The sequence below is a fragment of the Lathyrus oleraceus genome, chromosome 6 (assembly GCF_024323335.1).
Source record: "Lathyrus oleraceus cultivar Zhongwan6 chromosome 6, CAAS_Psat_ZW6_1.0, whole genome shotgun sequence".
In the NCBI taxonomy this organism is placed as follows: domain Eukaryota; kingdom Viridiplantae; phylum Streptophyta; class Magnoliopsida; order Fabales; family Fabaceae; genus Lathyrus; species Lathyrus oleraceus.
Genome location: NC_066584.1, coordinates 197,271,721 through 197,284,984, shown reverse-complemented (window position 1 = coordinate 197,284,984; position 13,264 = coordinate 197,271,721). Strand labels below are relative to the sequence as shown.

Here is a 13,264-nt window from a genome sequence, read left to right as displayed (position 1 = left end):
TGGCATGATACAAGGTGTGAGCGCAAAAAAGTTTTGGAAGCTTAGATTGAAAAATAAGAAACTTAGTAACACGAACAAGTTTTTGATGTTTTCTCTCAACAATTCCATTTTATTGAGGGGTGTCAACAAAAGAATTTTGATGAATGATCTCGAGTTTCATGTAAAAATATTTGTTTTAAAATCCAGGGCAATTATATGTTCTTATTGTCTTAACATTATTTTGAAAATGATTTTTAATATAAGTAATGAAAGCTTGAATAAGTTTTGAGGTTTCATATTTACAATTCATAAGGTAAATCCAATAAAAAAGAATATGATCATCAACCACAGTAAAAAATTACTTATGACCAACCATGGATGGAATTGAATAAGACCCAAAATATCCATGTGAATCAGTTCAAAACAGTTAGAAAAATAAGTATTGCTAGTTGATTAAGGTAAATGCGTCATGCTTAGCCGAAAAGAAAAGAATCACAAGGAGTACTATGTATATTAAAACTATGTAAAGGAATTTTTTATTATTATTATTATTATTATGAGAAATGTGACCAAGGCAATAATCCCACAAATTACCTTGTCAATAGTAGTGAAACTAGAATTTATATGGGATTCTGGTTTTCTGATTTATCATGAACAACACTGTTTAGGTTTTTAGGTGATGTGGAGGTGTCGTTGACATTTTATTTTTTGAGATATGGTGGAAATTTGTGCTTTTTTAAGCAAACTTCAATTACGTGTTATGATTTGTTGCAAAAGCTACAAACTTTCGTATCTTGGCACAACCATATGAAGGAACTTTGTTGTTAGAGTCTGTTGTGCAAGGATGATTGTTGAACAAATTTGCAATGAGTTTAGCCTCGTCACTATAAGGAGTGATGTGTTAGAATTAATGTTGAATAAGCATTTAAAAACTTTGTTAATAGAAGGGAGAGGACTTATAACAATGATTTAAGATCCAAATAGAGCATATTGTTTGTTTAGGCCTTTTAGAAACCAGATATTATAATCAATTTCCCTGTAATTCTTGATTGTTGGAATGATATTGCATGTGGATTTCATAGTGCAAGAACAATAAAGAAGTGGACAAAAATTCTCTACTTATTGCCAAATTTCTTAAAATTCGTGTAGCATGGTGTAATAGTTTGGTCTCCATGTTTAAGGCCAAAGATCTCTTCTTGCAGGTCTGAAACTCTGAAAGCATCACCCTGATGGTAATGATCACAAAGTTCCACCAAGATATCATGAGTCATGTCCATCTAGAGTATGACTCAAACAATATAGCCTTGAATGGAGTTCCTTATCCAATTCATTATCATGGTGATTTGTCCTAAGCAAGAGAAAGACGATTAATGTCAATAGGGTAATTTAAGGCCTCGTCGAGGAATTCGAGCTTGTTTTTAGATCGCATGGCCACAAGAATTTCTCTAAACCATAATGATATTTGAAAAATTGTTTATATGGGGTGAAAAAGTAGCAAGCCTATGGTTATAATTGGTATGCATGAAATAGGGGCCGAGCATGCAATTTTGGTAGTTACCGATGGTTTTTTGAATGGTGATGGAAAACTGAGGTGAGGAAGATGGTTGTGGAGGTGGGACTGTTTGTTCGTTAATGATATATGGTGGAGCCATGATGGGGAAATTATGGTTTTGGAAAGGGAGAAAAGATGAATTGAAACACACACACACACACACACGCACACACACACACACACACACACACACACACACACACACAGAGAGAGAGAGAGAGAGAGAGAGAGAGAGAGAGAGAGAGAGATAGAGAGGATGAAAATAAAGGGAAAGATGAAATCTAAGATATTTTACGAAACCAATATAGAAGGGAAATATTGAAAGGAGAATAAGGTGAAGATACACATAGAAGTGGTAGAGGGGTGAGGATAAGATGAAGGATAAGCTTCTGATGAAAATCTTGATGGTAGAATGAGAGGGAGACACATGGATGAAAGTCTGCGAATTGGATTTGAGGGAACAAAATCTTACATAGAGAAGATGGGAAACATTATGAGTGGTTGAAAAGGTGAAAATATAGTATGAGGAAATAATATCATAGTATTTGTCTCTTGATACAATTTTAACACATCTGGGGTATGTTGAACATGTGGCTTAATACACAAAGGAAGGGTGACTCGTGGAGGTTTGAAAATCGTTGATTTAAGATAAAATGATTCCCAAAATCAGAGTTTAAAAACATTTTATTAAAGATGTTTGAATATGCAACAAAAATTCAAGGTAAAGAAATTAAGCGGAAAATTAAAGAGATAAGAGAAGAGAGAATAACACCAGAAATTTATAAATGTTTGGTCTAAAGAAGTGACCTACTCATCTATCTAAGATTAATCTTGAGAATATCCATTATTACTTTAGATATTTTATAAGGTTAAACCGACAAACCCCCTTATACAAGAAAATGAATTTTTAGGATAACTTCCAACCAGATAATGAACTGATGCTTGAAGAAGATAGTCTTAAAACCAAACAACGAATAGACTTTTGTATGGTTAGTCTCTAAGACAAACAAAGATTTTGCATAGGCTGATCTCGAACCAAGATGGAGTTTTGAATTGGCTATTCTCTGAATAGAACCAAGGTTTTACACAAGCTGACTAGGAACCGAACCGAGATTTTCATCGGGATGATCTCAAACCTATTGAGCTTTTATACATGTTAAACTCATAATCCGAGTGAGATTTTACACGATGCTAATCTCAAACCAATAGAGTTTTTGATCAGCATGAGCTGAAGACCTTAAAACAAATATTTTCTTCAATGATTGATCTCACGAATCAAACAAAGACTTATTTTAATCACCTAAAGACAAACAAAGAACTTTTACAATGGTTTAGCTCCCAGACTAAATAATCACCTCCTAAGGAAGAATGATTTACTGAAGAGAAAATACTACTCTTGGTAAATTTACAACAAAGCCCTTACCCAGAATAGATCCCTTACTAAACTCAAGAACACTGAATTGTGGCTTAAACACGTGAGAAAAGTAGAAATGATATATAGATATTATGGGAGAAAGGAAAAGTGGGGTTTAATACGTTTTCTGGATGATTTAAAATGATAGAGAGGCTCTCTATTTATAGGCCACAAAATAATATAATTTTGGAAACAAACCACGTGCCAAATAAATGACCTAATCGATTAGGCAATGTAAATAATTGAATATTTGTGCCCAAAATGGAATGTTTTGGTAGAGAGTCATTACCAATAATTAATAGATAGACACAATTGATTATATACCCAATTATCCATTACCTAATCGATTATGGCAAATATATAATCAATTATACAGTTGAAAAAAGTCTCCTAATTAATCGGGTAGACTCCAAATATATTTTTGGTGATTTTAATTAAAAAGGAAAGGCTTTAAAATACTTTTTGTGAGTGTGTGTGTTGTGTGTGATTTATCCATTATACTTCCTTAAATGCCCTTGTGTCTTTATAATACACTGACCAATAAAAAAGACACGATCAAACGAGCTTTCACAAGTTCTTTCTTTGATACTCCGAAGCTTAAAGTCTTGGCATTATATTTGACTTTAGTATCACACAAGAACCTTGAGTCTTATTGATGAGGCTTGAGATATTTCCATATAGGTTTCCATCATCTGAGTAGTGATCATAAACCCTAATTCTTCACTTGATATGACTTTGGTTTAATTCAAAAGGATAGCTTGGTCTTGATCAACCATCTTGTGTATCTTTGACCACTTGAACTAGATTTAGTAGTTTCTTGAATTCAAGTGTTGTTACTACTTTAGATGTTGTCATCATCAAAACCATGTTATCATCAAATACAAGCAGTTTCTTCTTGAGTATTTCTATCCATGAGCTTTGTCATATTGGATCGCTTCTTTATTTTACCTGCAAGCACATGGATCTGTATTCTCCTGTTTTTTATGATGACAACATATCTATCAGAGAGGTGGTAAAATAAATAACAGGTAAATAAAATTTGGAGTGGTTAAACTTCCCCTCACACGAGTAAAAAGTTTACTTACTCCCCTTAAGAGTATACTTCTCCCCCTTTGTCATTATCAAAAAGGCGGGTAAAAATGCTAGATAAAATCGTAAATATCTCATCACATAGTCAAACATATTAATAATAAAGGTAAAAAATTTATTAGTTAAGAGAGAATTCATAGTAAAAGAATAGAAACAGAAAAGGAAATACAGTTAAGACAACCGAACCAGTCAACTAAGAAAATAACTAATTTGCCTCTTCATCATCTTCACCAAAATCAATTGGAGATATGAGTTGGGATTTTGAGAGTTTGTCATTGAAGCGAAAAATACTTGAATTTGTCCTCATATGTATCCTTATCATATATTGTTGGTTCTAAAGGAGATTTTTAAGGATGTTAGAGGAGGAAGGAGGGAGGTCAGTGTTCTCTGCTTGTGGTCTTGGCGGTGCTTTTGAAGGCAGTGCAATTATTTCCTTATTTTCAATTATGAACCTCATATAACTTAAGGTGTCTTTTCCTATTTTTTGAACATATAATTTACTATTATTCCTCCTTTAAATTATAGCCAGACTACACCAAGATTTTTGTGATTATTTCGTTATATGGTACAAACGTGTTCTTCTTTTAGCTCCCCCATCATATGATGGATCACTGCATCAGGCCAAATTTTCTTAACTCTATTTTCCAAAAACCAAACCAAAGGTATGTCAGATTTGCTAATGTGGTTAGAGTTGCTCTTTCTTGGGAAAAGAACACGCATGATTCACCACAACGAATTAATTGAATATTTTGGCATATTAAGCCAAAGATAAATGGAATCGGAATGATGGAAGTTTGACCGTTCAAAAAGGAAACAACAACAAGATTGGAATTAAAATCATTACCTTCTTAACTTTCATCATACTCATAGTTACTGCAAGAAATATTGCATATTTACGTGAATTCTTTAATGGTAAGTTAAATTAGATGCTTCTTCACTATGTTATTAAAAATTCCTCCTTATATTTAAGGTTGGCGTAGAACAATCTCACCAAGGTAGGGAATATTTCTTGGGGTACTTGAAATATGAAGTTTCTCAAGCTAACCTCCGTGAAAAGATAGACAAAGTTGCAATATTTAAAGATTTGTTAATACAAGTAGTGAGACTCAAAGATCTCTCTATCCACATAGTAACAATTGTAGTTTGTTTCTTCCTCTTGGGTTGAGAAGGTTTTGGAGTGGTAGGAGATGAGGATTCAGTGGTGCATGCTCTCTTATGTGCCATTTGGAATGATAATTAAGAGATGAAGATAAATTTTCTCTAAAAACACCAAGAGAATTCACACAAAAGATGGTGGAATGAGATGGAAAGAAAGAGAAAAAATAACTTTTTATAGCCACTTCGTTATTGATTAGAGCCCCTTCCTAATTCATTAGGTTAATGAATGTGTGCAGGTGAATGTTGGAAACCAGCAATTGTGTTATTTTCTAGTGTTCTAATCGAATATCTCCTGTCCATAAAAGATTTTTTGGTGTTTCAGATTTGAAATTTGAACTTTTCTAATCGATTAGGTTATGAGTCTAACCGACTAGTTAGTGCATTTCTAGCCTTATCTATCCTTTTGGGTCTTGGATTGAATTTTAAATTTTGAACCATTCTTTTTGTACCTTCACTGATTTTGTTTGCACCCTTTTCTTGAAAAATGCTAGAAGCTCGTTTATTTTATTAGGAATAATAATTTTTAAAATGATGATAAAATAATAAAGCACTTATTTAGAGGGTTAATTAGAGTTTGCTCATTATTCAACCTCTAAAATGTGTACCACCTTAAGTATCAAGTAATCTTAATAAAATCTCACTCTTTCCAGGAACCCACAATATACTGTCATACATCATTCTCTATGATTTGTTGGATACGAAATTTGGTTGAAAAAAAAGATAAATAGATCCACTACAGACTTATGTTCTCAACTACTAAGAGTTCAGCTGATCATCACATATCATAAATGTTAAGACCATCCTTAACAAACATTTTCTTTGATCACAATCATTGATATACACCATCAATAAACATCCTTGGATCACAAGCATTAGTAAAATAAAAATACTACTTATACTCAAAGATATACACTTTACTTTGCACAACTTCATTTAATAAGAACCACAATTTCATTAAAGCTATAAAGCATTCCTGTAAAACACAACAGGTTTTTACATTTGGTACTTGTCGCCACCAGGGTCACGGATAACGAGGCCCGGACTGACTGAATGAGAAGGTCAGAAGAGTCGCCACCAAAATTTATTTTATATGCCTCCATCGGAGAAGGCGAGGGGAAATAGTCGATAAAACCCTCGAGAATTACAAGTGCCCAGGAAGCACCGAGAAAAGGATAGGGTACTGGTCTCGCAACCGAGATTAGGGTTCGGGAGTCGGTTACACAAGGGGAAGGTATTAACATCCCTCACATCCATAGTATTCCATGGGAACCATTTGGATTTATTTATGTACATGGGAATTTATCTGTCATTTCTTTATTTATTTTTAAAAGAACATGTGTGAAACAGGAGGTTTTTATTACTATAATGCTCGCCAAGGATTGGGGTCCTTGTGCCTACCTTTAGCAATTTTTGAAATAAATTTAATCCGATGTTTTTTCCTTAAAGTTAGTCAAAAGCGCATTTGGTATCCCCAACTTATAGCGTCATACAGTCCCGTAGACTTGGCCAACCATTTCTTCCCCAACATAAATCCTCAACCATTGCATTCAATGCTTGCTTGGGCATCAAGTTCCAGTCTCCCAAGTACCAGAAAGTCAGTACACTTTCCCCAATCACCCTTTTAAGCCCAATCACGATTGACACCCCTCAGATATATTCCCTGCAAAGTCCAATCATACTTGGCATAACTTGTAAGACTCACATTTGCATAATTCCCCTACAACAATCCGAACATGCATTAACATTTTTGCATACATAACATAAGTCACTTTGAAAAAGTAAAAGAAAAACAAAACTCCAATGTAATATCATTTTGAGAAAAGTCATATTTCACAGACAAAGCAGGAAAAGTAAAAATATTGAGCACGTATGAGGGAACTAATTTTATTAAATGGTCCCAAAATGGGTGATTTTGTACAAAGAAGCAGTTCCTAAAAGAGGTGATTGCGAATAGAAATTAAAAAACTGTAATAGCAATGAAAACATCTCGGGTTTCCACCAAATTCCAACTCTGCTATAGTCTCTATGCCTTTGGTCATCGTTTGATCTTACTTTCAGAAGGAGAGTGATGGGACTGGTTTGCCGGGGAAGCCACTGGATTGACTTACTGAGGAGTGAAGAATTTTTTTTTGCGGGACGCATCCCCTCGTTTTTGTTAAATCCCTAATTTTTGCCTAAACCGTCCTTTCGGATTTTCAGTCTACCGGGATACCCATTTTTGCATAAGTCTCCCTTTCGAGTTTTCAACTTATTGGGATCTCTCTTTTTGTTTTTCAAGCATAGTATTTTTTGACTGCATCCGCATTAATCGGGGATGTAAGATCATCACCATCCATAGTTGCAAGGATTAAGGCTCCTCAAGAGAAAACCTTTCTTACAACATATGGGCCTTTGTAATTTGACGTCCATTTTCCCCTTGGATCTGTGTGGTAGGCAGAATCTTCCTCAAGACAAGGTCTCCAACCTCAAGGTTGCGGGAGAAGACCTTCTTGTTGTGTTCCCTCTTGATGCGCTTTTGTTAAATATGGTCGTGGCAGATGGCTGCCAAGCATTTCTCATCAATGAGGTTCAATTGGTCAGACCGGGCTTGGACCCATTTGGCTTCATCGAGCTTGACATCAGTCAAAATCCTTAAGGAAGGAATCTCTACTTCAAATGGAAAGACTGCATCCATGCCATAAACAAGAGAGAAAGGAGTTTCCCTAGTGGAAGTGCGTACTGAAGTATGATATCCATGTAATGAGAACGAGAACATTCCGTGCCAATCTTTGTAGGTTTCCACCATCTTTTGCACGATCTTCGTAATGTTTTTGTTAGGTGCCTCAACATTTCCATTCATCTTAGGCCTATAAGGCACTGAGTTTTGGTGGTCGATCTTGAAGCTTCGACATAGCTCATTCATCATCTTGTTATTGAGGCTAGATCCATTATCGGTAATGATAGATGATTTCTTTCCTGATGAACCAAGCCACCACTTGTCTGGTAATGATGGCGTATCAGACGACTTCCACCCATTTTGTGAAATAGTCAATGGCTACAAGGATGAACCGGTGTCCATTCAAGGCAATTTGTCTATGCATCCGATTACGTCAATGCCCCACATGGTAAAAGGCCAAGGAGATGTCAGGACATTGAGTGGCATTGGTGGCACATAGATCTTATCGGCATAAATCTAGCATTTATGGCATGTTTGGACATGGCGGTGACAGTCAACCTCCATAGTCATCCAATAGTAGTCAGACCTTAAGATCTTCTTCACCATAGTGTGCCCACTGGCATGTGTCCCAAAGGATCCTTCATGGATTTCCATTATGATTTTTTTTGCTTCTTGCTTGCTTACACATCTTAGCAAAACCGAATCATAATTTCTCTTGTATAGAACCCCTTCACTTAAGAAGAATTTGGAAGACATTTTCCAAAGGTACTTACTGTCAGTAATGGATGCGTCTTTAGGGTATTCTTGGCACTCTAAAAATCTCATGATGTCATAGTACCAAGGATAGCCATCGACTTCATCTTGGTCTGCCAAACAGTAAGCCAACTCATCCAAGTAGTTAAGGTGAAATGATGGTGCTTCATTCTTCCACTTGACCTTAAACATGGATGCCAAAGTCGCCAAGGCGTCAGCTAGCTGGTTCTATTCTCGAGTGATATGGTGGAATGTGATCTTATCAATGTAGGGGACTAGTTTCAAGACATGCTCTTTGTAAGGGATGATCTTATGATCTTTAGTATCCCAATGTCCTTTGACTTGGCTAATGACCAAAGCTGAATCTCCGTAGACTTCAAGGATTTTGATCCTAAGATCAATTGTTGCTTCAATACTGAAGATACAAGCCTCGTACTCGGCCATGTTGTTAATACATTCAAAATACAACCTTGCGGTGAATGGGAGGTGGAAATTAGTTGGAGAAGTGATCACTGCCCCAATGCCATTTCCGTGAGTGTTAGAAGTTCCATCAAAAACCAAAGTCCAACAGGACCCAGGTTCAAGTCCTTCCTCATGGCCAGGGATGTTGCAATCCCTAATCAACATGATATCTTCATCGGGAAATTCAAAACGCATGGACTGATAGTCTTCCAAGGGTTGTTGTGCAAGATAGTCAGACATTACATTCCCTTTAATGGCCTTTTGGGTGACATGTTGGATGTCGTACTCGGTTAATGCCATTTGCCAACGGGTTACTCTACCGGTTAGAGCAGGTTTCTCAAAGATGTATTTGACGGGGTCCATGTTAGAGATCAAGATTGTCGTATGAGTGAGCACGTACTATCTTAAGAATTTGGCAGTCCATGCTAGTGTGCAACATTTCTTCTCAAGCATTGAGTATCTATTTTCGTAATCGGTGAACTTCTTGCCTAAGTAGTATATTACGTGCTCTTTCCTACCAGTTTCATCATGCTGGCCAAGGACGCATCCCATGGATCCCTCGAGGACAGTAAGATACATGATAAATGGTTTTCCGGGTACCGGAGGCATCAAAAAAGGAGGTTCTTGCAAGTACTCCTTGATCTTTCCAAAAGCTCTTTGGCCATCGTCATTCCAAATGACAACTTTATCCTTTCGGAGAAGTTTGAAGATTGGCTCACAAATGGCCGTAAGGTGAGATATGAACCTAGCAAAGTAGTTCAATCTACTTAGGAATCCTCGGACTTCCTTTTCAGTTTTGGGTGGAGGCATAACTTGTATGGCCTTCACTTTGTCAGGATCTACCTCAATGCCACGGTGAGTGACAATAAAACCTAGCAATTTTTCGGATCTTACCCCAAACGTATGTTTGTTGGGATTAAGTTTCAATTTGAACTTCCTTAGCCTTTCAAACAGCTTTTCCAGATTGACAACGTGTTCCTCTTAGGTTTGAGATTTGGATATCATGTCATCATTGTAGACCTCAATCTCTCTACGAATCATGTCATGAAAGAGAGTGACCATGGCTCGTTGGTATGTAACACCAACGTTCTTTAATCCAAAAGGCATGACCTTATTGTAAAAAGTGCCCCATGGGGTTATGAAAGTGGTTTTCTCCATGTCTTCTTGAGCCATTCGGATTTGGTTGTAACCGGAGAAACCATCCATAAAAGAGAAAACAGAGAACTGGGCAACATTGTCCACTAACACGTCAACGTGAGGTAGTGGAAAGTCATCTTTGGGACTTGCTCTATTCAAATCTCTATAATCTACACACATTCATACTTTGCCGTCCTTCTTGGACACATGCATAATGTTGGGGATAATTAGAGACCGCTAGGAAACCGGCATTGAGCTGTTTTTGGACCTCCTTCTTGATCTTCATAGCCATATCGGGACGGGTCCTTCGTAGCTTTTGCTTTACTAGAGGTCACTCTTCTTTAAGAGGCAGATGGTGGACCACGATGTCAATATCAAGGCCGGGCATGTCTTGGTATGACCATGCAAACATATCCATGTAATCTTTCAAGAGTTTGATCAATTTTGTCTTCACCTCGTCTTGCAAAGCTGAGCCGACTCGGATCTCTTTTGCTTCCTTGTTTGTCCCAAGGTTAACCACTTCCACTGATTCTTCATACGGCTGGATGGCCTTTTCCTATTGCTTGAGAAGTCTTGCCAATTCTTAGGGGAGCTCGGCATCTTCCTCAGAGTCTTCATCAGCTTGATTAATCAGGTTATCAAAGTCGTATGAGGATATAGCATAATTGTCATTGGTGGTTGTCGAGGGTGATCTACACGATTTAGGGTTCATGCTTTTATTGATATGAAAGAAAAAATGATTTTAATAAAATTGAAAATTGCCATTTATTTTGAAAAGTGAAAAAAAAATAAAAGAAAGACAAGGATTTGAAAATTGACTGTGAAACATGAATCTTTTCCATTAATGATTAATAAGGAAATTCGATGGGACCCTACAAACGGTTCCTCTATGCCTTGGGCTTGACATGGGTTATTTTAATTTTGATAAAAAGAAAGAAAAACAAACATAGGAAATTACATTTTAATAAGGGTCACTTCTAGTATTTCAATTTTGGTCCACTTGGTGGCACCCCTTCGATCAGTCTTTGTGAAGATCAATTCATCATCTTCTTCTTTGTCTTCCTCCATGATACAAATACGGTAGTCATCAAGGTAACCAGCACTTGAGAATCATTCATATAGCGTGAGCACTGATCCTTTTATAGCTATTGGCGCAGGCTTATTCAAAATTTGGGAGTTGTATCCCAAATCGGTACGGTCCTTGCTGGAAGACAGCTCAAGCATCCTTCCCCGTCCTTGGGGGTGTCCATCCTTTATGATTGTCAGGGTGTCCTTGAGAGAGGCCATCGAAAATTCCTCATTCTTAGATCCATCCCTCGTAGGGCTAACCATTTTGACATTTACTACCTCGAATGACTAAAAACGAATTTCCTTAATTTCCCTTTCTCCCTCAACATAGCGGAAAGACGCCATGTGACTTACCAAAAAATATTCTTCCCCTTCTACAACCACCAGCTTGTTGTTCACTATAAATGTTTTCCGTTGGTGGAGTGTCGAGGTAACAACACCAGATGAATGAATCCACGACCTCCCAAGTAGACAACTGTAGGCTGGAAGAATATTCATGACAAAAAAGGTGATGAAGAAAATATGGGGACCAATCTTCATAGGTAAGTACACTTCACCAATCACAATTCTCCTCGAACCACGAAACGCTCGCACCACTAGTTCGCTTGGTTTCATGACAAGTCCTTCAATAGTCAGCTTAGCTAATGAGCTTTTAGGCATCACATTAAGGGAGGAACTAGTGTCCACCAAAACTCTGGATAAAATTGTGTCCACACATTCAATGGAGATGTGGAAAGACTTGTTGTGGTTTCTTCCCTCAGTAGGGAGCTCCATGTCATTAAATCCCAAGCTTAAGCTAGTAGCTATATTGTTAACTATGCCTTCAAACTGGCAGACCGAGATTTCTTGGGGTACATGGGCAGCCTTTAGAAACTTCACAAGAGCATCTCTATGGGTTTCTGAGCACATTAATAAGGACAACATCGAGATCTTTAAGGGTGTCTGTTTGAGTTGCTCAACCACTTGATAGTCACTCATTTTGATGATACGCAGAAACTCATCTGCTTCACTAGTTGTCATAGGATCTTACCTTAACGGGGTATTATCAACTTGCTTACCCTTATCATGGGCTGATGGACCACCATTCTCGATCGGAGGTGGCGTTGGTGCAAAGATCCTACCGCTTCTAGTTACACCGCCAATTCCGACAATGCTTATCAGTGGGTCATCAGATTTGATTGGTTCTTCTTGTACTCTTTGACCGTGGATGTATACTGGTGTGTCATACATCTAGGGGACTGCTCTAGTATTATTGTATGGGAACGGTGTTGGAACTATTATGATCATTGGAGTAGTAAGGTTCGTTGAAAGAGTTAATTGAGAAAGATCATATGGTATTTACAAGGGAGGAACTTCGATATATGGAATTTTGAGGGTTTAAACATCCTTGACAGTGGAGGGTCGATCAATTATCAATATTCCTTGGTTCATTATAGTTTGAAAAGAAGCCTTCAAAACTTCATATTGTTGTGGGTCCTTTGAACAGTATTCACAAGTCTAAGAACAAACGAAGAACACGTCACTTCTCAATAGAACATTCTTGATTTCCAGAAGTGGGGTCCTCAAATCCTTGACAGAGGTTATCACCTTCCTTCCATTGTCCAATTCCACCATGTTTAAATTTGTCTTATCATGGGGAGGCATAAGGTTGTTGTTTAAGTTCGGGCCATTTGGCGCGAACGTAATTTCCTTGGAGTCAATCAAATATTGAACTTTGTATTTCAATGCTTTACAATTTTCAATAGAGTGCTCGGGGGCGCCATAATGGAACTCACAATGGGCATTTGCGTCGTAACCAGGAGGAAGAACCGCTACTGGAGGTCCTAACTCTCTCAATTGTACAAGTGATACTCTTAGAAGGTAAGGAGGAATATGGCTATATGGCATTGGGACTGTGTCGAACCTTGTCTCAGGTCTCCTTAATCTTTGTTGTTACGGTTGATATTGATGTTACTGACGTTACTACTACAGCTGATAATGTTGTTGATTTTGTTGT

General features: G+C 37.3%; 1 protein-coding gene across 1 annotated transcript; it reads right to left on the bottom strand.

Moving 5' to 3' along the window:
- Positions 1-9,462: 9,462 nt before the first annotated feature.
- LOC127094739 (uncharacterized) lies at positions 9,463-12,498 on the bottom strand. Its single transcript, XM_051033529.1, has 4 exons — positions 12,327-12,498; positions 11,819-12,167; positions 11,623-11,750; positions 9,463-9,935 (listed from the first exon to the last, which is right to left on the bottom strand). Exons 1-4 carry the CDS (start codon positions 12,496-12,498, stop codon positions 9,463-9,465), a joined length of 1,122 nt encoding a protein of 373 aa, XP_050889486.1.
- Positions 12,499-13,264: the final 766 nt, after the last annotated feature.

What these genes read in the sequence shown, in the direction of transcription:
- LOC127094739 (XM_051033529.1), bottom strand. Translation starts at nt 12,498, where the DNA reads ATGTATGACACACCAGTATACATCCACGGTCAAAGAGTACAAGAAGAA. An exon ending in TCCATCAGCCCATGATAAGG is followed by an intron (nt 12,168 to 12,326) that starts GTAAGCAAGTTG and finishes TAATGTGCTCAG; the next exon opens with AAACCCATAGAGATGCTCTT. An exon ending in AGAATTGTGATTGGTGAAGT is followed by an intron (nt 11,751 to 11,818) that starts GTACTTACCTAT and finishes ATATTCTTCCAG; the next exon opens with CCTACAGTTGTCTACTTGGG.